General features: G+C 50.6%; 1 protein-coding gene across 1 annotated transcript in view; it reads right to left on the reverse strand.

The window, feature by feature from the left end:
- Positions 1-6,081, reverse strand: part of LOC102763755 (sorting nexin-29) — a 440,536-nt gene that overhangs the window by 347,648 nt on the left and 86,807 nt on the right. Inside the window, exons 11-13 of the mRNA XM_015572131.1 lie at positions 5,883-5,888; positions 1,780-1,858; positions 49-131 (exon numbers count right to left, since the gene is read on the reverse strand). Coding sequence (XP_015427617.1) covers positions 49-131; positions 1,780-1,858; positions 5,883-5,888 — 168 coding nt within the window. The remainder of the gene's footprint in view (positions 1-48; positions 132-1,779; positions 1,859-5,882; positions 5,889-6,081) is intronic.

Genomic DNA, 6,081 nt, shown 5'->3' on the forward strand with positions numbered 1-6,081 from the left:
CCCAGGAGGCATCCCAGGACCAGCGGAGGCGACTCAGAAAGTACTTACTAATTGTCATCGACTCTGGCACCGGGGCAGGAGGTAACAAGCTGCTCAGAGGACTTCCTTGGCCTGGAGGACTGGCTTCCACGCTGGGAAAAGGCAGGCAGAAAGAGGTTACACTCAGCGACTTCAAATGCACACCCTCACCATTCAAACACTAACTGGTGCTAAGTTTATTCAGCTACACCTACTACAAGGAACAGAAGGCAGCCTTCGGAATTACAGTCAATCCTCATTATTTGCAATTCCTGACCTAAAAGTGTCCCCACCCACTAAATGTATCTGTAACCCCAAAATCCACATCGAGGTGCTTTCGTGCTCACTCCTGCACGCGGCAGGGCCCCAGGTGTGTGTGTTCTCCGCTGACACCAACAGGGTGAGCTCTGCCTCCATCTTTCAACTCTCATACTGCAAGTGTGTCCTCTGGCAGGTGATTTAGTGCCACATTTTTCACATTTCTTGGTGATTGTGCTACTTAAGCGTGGAGTTAAAGGGCCATCTGGTGTTCCCAAGCACCAGAAGGCTGTGATATCCATCGCGGAGAAAATACGTGTCAGGTAACCTTTTGTTCAAGCAGGAGTTACAGTGCGAATGGCCATGAGTTCAATGTCAAAAAGTCAACAATATATGTTAAACCAGGTGTCTTAGAACAGGAACAGACAGAAAACAAAGGTATGTACTGATGGCTGACGAAAGGGCTGTGAGAGGTTCACAGGGGCCCAGCCTCCATTTCCCCTGAACAGTGGTTCCGCCTTCACAGCAACTGCACAGAACAGTTACCAGAGATAACGAGAACCGGCTGTATATTTACAAAGCATTTGCAACATGAAAAACAGCACATCTTTCATGAAGACAGCAGGGCCACAGTGTGGTTAAAGCACACAAGCACATACACACGCACATGCACACGCACACGCGCACACATACCCCACTAGGAGGAAAAGGACCAAAATATCAACACGGAAACAGAGTTGGGAGTTAAAAGTGATTTTTTCATTTAATGCTGCATTTTCCAGTTTTTCTAAGACAAAGAGCAAAAAGGACTCGGAGTCCTGGATGTGTCGGGTACCAACCCTTCCTGACACTACTGATGGGTACAGCCTCCTATAGGCAGTGTGGTTTCAGAGAGGGCAGCTGAGCTCCCCAGGGAGAGGCCACAGCCCCAAGCGAGGTATGGGGCAATCGGGCTCCCAGCCTGGAGCTGAGCTTGCAAATGAAACACCAAATTAAAGCCATGACGAGAAAGAAGGAAACACAGTAACAGCAACAAGGTTCACACGGAACAGAGACTTCACTGTGCCACCACACAGCCAAGGACTTTGGGCAGCTGAATGTATTGAGATGGTTTAATTTGAAAAAAAGAAGACTGATACGGCACTTACTACTAAAGCCAGACTAAGCACTTCACAAACATATGCTATCTAAGAGTCTTAAATATCATATAATATTATTCAACATGATCAAATATTAAAATTAGCAAATAATGACAGAGAAGGTACCCAGATTTGGCCCCAAAAGTGCACAAAGTAAAGATGGTATGCAAATCCTATTTCTTACAAAGTCGCTCACGCCCTTTGACCCCTGACAACTCCACATTTTGTGATGTTAAGTTAAAACTGAACACAAATACGGCCTTGCCCTTCAATCCTAGCAGGTGCCCCCCTATCTTTAGAAAAGAATAAAATGCTGCATAAAATCCAACCCCAAAGGCAACCTGGTTTCTGACCACCCACTCACTTGTACCGAGGTCCGGGCTCCGGGAGGGTGTGATCCTCAGGTCCTGTCCCGTTCTCCAGGCTTCCGAGGGGGGCATCTGGGAACAGACAGCAATCACAGAGAGCAGGTCAGGTTTCTGTTGTCATCTCATTTTCTCCATGAGGCGAGGACACAGAGCAGACAGCACAATGGCTCTAAACAAGTTGACTTGTAAATTTTTTCCTTTTTGTCTGCTACCGGTTTCATTTTTTTTCTCCATCTCAGATTTTGCATCAGTCACTGACAGAAGGCCTCAACCTTTTTTACCTTAGCCAGCTGGAATTCCCCATGAAGTCCATATTCAGGGCCAACCTCAGAATCAGGGAATAACAAAGCTTTCTGTTACACAAAACTGCTTCTGCCTGTAGTGGCTTAAAATGGACACGAGAGGGCAGCACAGTCTAATCGCTGACGGTGTCTGCTCTGGTCAAAAGGAAGTGACTGCCGATTTCTAAGAAGCCACTTGCCCTGCATTCAGTGGCATGTGGGAAAGGCATTTGGAAGAAGTGAGGCCACAAATAATCTCCAGAAACAACAGGCAAGAGGCACTGAAGATTTTCATAAACGTTATCAGCTGCTGTTCAAGTCTCTTTCCAGAAAGAAGTGCAAATCATATACCCCTTGGGCTAGATGGTGACATTAAAGCCAGCTTCACCCCAAACATTTGCTCACTGGAGAAACTTCTGGCTTGTCAATGCCCAGCACAAGCCAGGCCTGGACCGGAACAGGAACACAGTCGGAGGGGAACACCTCTGGTTTCCCTAAGCCGTCCATGACAGCCGCCTCCGTGTCATTCCTTCCGTTTACGCTAGTGTCATCCTGCTCAAGACTCCCCAGCTCTTGAGGGGTTCAACTAAGGGACCTCTAAAAGGAAAAAATGGTTTTTCACCTTTTTCACCCTGATGACACCATCAAGCTACTCCACATACTCCTACCTCTTTCAATAAGTTTGAAGGGAAAAGAGTGTGTCTACTTTGCCGCCTCTCCTTTCTCATACCAGGGTATTGTGGTTAGTTTAAGACTGAGGGCTGCCTGGGCTCAAGCCCTGCTTCCAACTTTAACTCAGCAAGTGATCTATGCTCTTTGTGCCTCAGTTTCCTCATCTATGAAATGGGATGACTCTACTGCCTACCATACAACATTTAACACCTACCACATAATAAATTGTAATATGTGTAAAACTCAGGGAGAACAAACACTCAGTGAGCCAGGGGCTCTCATCTTCCCAGGCAACTGGATTTGCCCTCAAAGGACCCAAAAAGCGCTTCCCTCGGTCCCCCTCCTACCTTCCTCCTTGAAGCACTCCTTTCTCAGCCTTCATAGCAATGATCTTTGGTCCCCCTCCCCCGCCATCTTTTTCTCTGATTCCTGAGCAAAGGTGTCCCTGAATCTCAGCTCTGTGGCCTCTGTCCCCGATAAATCCAGCAAGGTCTTAGCTGCAGACTCCACGCTGTGAAGATGACCATGCTCAACCCTCGCCTCTGGCTAGGACCTGAATCTTGAATCCCAGCCCTACATTTCTCACTGCCTACCAGAAATCTCCACTGGGATGTCCTTCAGGGCCACCAACTGATCATGACCTTCAAATCCACTCTTCTTCTGTAACCACTTCCCACTGGCTGTACCCTCACAACCTGGCACTCACCTGCCCTCCCATCACAGAGCTAGTGGTGCCCAAACCTGCCAGCTCCCCCTAACTATTTCCCACTCCTTGCTTCCCAGCCATTTTCACCCTAGTTCAAAGGCTCCAGACCTTCCAGGGGTCTCTTGCAGCAGGTCACCTCAGGTCACCGCACCCTCTCTAACCTGACTCACAGCCGTCAGATTCTGCTCCCTGAAGCAAGGACAGGGGCTCCAACATACTAGCGCACATGGAAACCCGTAGTTGGAGTGAAGGCCACCATCACCCACCAGCATCCCGGATACAACACCGACTCGGCCCCAGCAGATTTCCCTTCATGATAACGACCGCAACGAGCTGATGGCTGCAGTGAGCTGAGGCCCCAGAGCCACAGAGCAGTCGGAGATGCAGACCAGCTCACTCATCTGCCACGTCCCTTCTGAGGCAAGTACTGCCGCTACTGCTATCTTAATTTTATTTTTTAATGTTTTTTTATTTATTTTAGAGAGAGGGATAGAGAAGCATCAGTGAGAAAGAAACATCGATTGGCTGCCTCCTGCACACCCCCTACTGGGGATCAAGCCCTGGCCTGGCAGCTCCCTGACCTGAGCCCCTCCCTCACCCCAGAAAAGCAGCCCAAAGCTCAGCCCCTGATCCACAGAACCCCCTCCCTGCCTTCCAAGATCCAGAAGGATAATGACTCTCCAGGGTCCCCTTCTCCGCCGCTTTCTCCCTCCCAAGACTTAGCTACCAACACATCCATCTTCCCCACCATGTCCCTCTCCCCCTGTTTATCCTCCTCTCTCCCTCCCTTCCTCTAATACCCCAAAGGCAATGACAGCAGAGGCACTAACATTTTCAAAGATGATGGGACGGTCTCCTAAGGGAGGACCCCCTTGTGTGCAAACTCACCACCAACAACACAAAATGGCTCCCAGGCCTGACTGAGAGAATACGTTAAGATCACTCAATTAGGGGGTGTCGATCAGAAGGGGCACTAGTCAGAAAAGGAGGGAAAGAAATGGAGTTTGGGAAAGGAATCGCGGCCATGCAGGGTGCTGCCTAGGGAAGGGTCCCCCTGCAGGCTGGCCAGTCCCAGCGCCACCTGGGCCACGTGCCTGCCATGGAAACGGGGCATTATGCAGGAGGGACTTGATGCACTCTGCAATCCACTCGGGTGACGGGTTCCCCAGCTCCGGCTCCAGTGTCTCCATGCCGCCTGGATGAATCTGCCTCCCATGTCATGCTCCTGCTGGCACTTGTCCCTCTGGCTGTCACATCACCCAAGGCCACTGAGAGCTCTGTTACTGTTCTAAGGGAAACAGCTGGCAGACTAGCTCCTGTGCAGCCTCTCTGGAGAGGGCAATCCGACGCTGGAGCTCGGGCCCCATCAACAGTGACAAGACAGCCTCGGGTCCGCCAGGACAAAGGCCGGAGGTGGAACTGTGGGCAACCTGCCAGGGGATGTCTTCTCTTGAGGGTCCGCGAGGGTCCTGGACCTGGCCAGGAGCTACTTCCCTTAGAGTAGTGATGGCAAACTTTTTGAGCTCGGCGTGTCAGCATTTTGAAAAACCCTCACTTAACTCTGGTGCCGTGTCACATATAGAAGTTTTTTGATAACTGCAACCATAGTAAAACAAAGACTTGTATTTTTGATATTTATTTTATATATTTAAATGCCATTTAACAAAGAAAAATCAACCAAAAAAATGAGTTCGTGTGTCACCTCTGACGCGTGTCATAGGCTCGCCATCACTGCCCTAGAAACACTGGTCTACAGAAAGCCCAGAGGGATGGAGAATACTGGGTGCGATAAGACCAAATCCCAGTTTGGTGGCAAACAGCATTTCGGAGCAGCCAGCCATCTGCCCAGCATCTGATGGTTAGAGGAGTCCAGTTAAAAAATGAAACAGCCACTGGAAACAAAACAGACTGCCTAGCATGCACCTCTCAGCCCAGCAATACCTCACCTCACAGCCCTACCGAAAGGCGCCTCCAGGGGGAGCAGGGCAAGGTGAACCGGGACCTGGGTGGTGAGCTGCAAGCCACGAACAAACCCTAGAAACTCCAGTGCTCCCTGCACAGTGGCAAGGACAACAGTCTGTCATCCAGCTCAGAAAGCCAGCAGCTTCCTGAGCAGTTGGCAGCCCCGTCAGTTCCTTAAACCTGGCCCTGGGAAGACGTCAGGGTGGGGTTGGGGGGACCACGGCCTCGGAGACCTGGTGGTGCTGTGGGGAAGTGCCAGGCACTGAGTCAGCTGCATGCACTCCCACTCCTCTGGGCCAGCTGGGCTCCTGCATGTCTGTCCCCCCTCTCCCCGTGACCTGCCCTCACTACAGAAGACAATAACAAACCACACATAAGGGTGCTCAGCAGCAGGGACTGGGCCAGAACTGCTACCCACTCCACAGGCAGGTCTGAGCAAGCTACTCCCTGACCCTAAGCACTCTGCTGTCAAGGGTGCCAGGGCCTCCACAGCTATGGGTTCTGTGACCTCCCTTCTCCTAAGAGGCTCAAATAATGGTCATCCTTTGTAGTCAACTTGTACATGACCAAGTTCAGCAAATCACTGGCAAGAAGAAAAGCAGACTGGGGACTCCCTGGTGACCTGCCAGCCCATTTTGCCCAACCTCATTCAGGCGAGGGCATCTCAAAATACCCAG

This window comes from Myotis davidii, unplaced genomic scaffold (assembly GCF_000327345.1).
Source record: "Myotis davidii unplaced genomic scaffold, ASM32734v1 scaffold209, whole genome shotgun sequence".
In the NCBI taxonomy this organism is placed as follows: Eukaryota; Metazoa; Chordata; class Mammalia; order Chiroptera; family Vespertilionidae; genus Myotis; species Myotis davidii.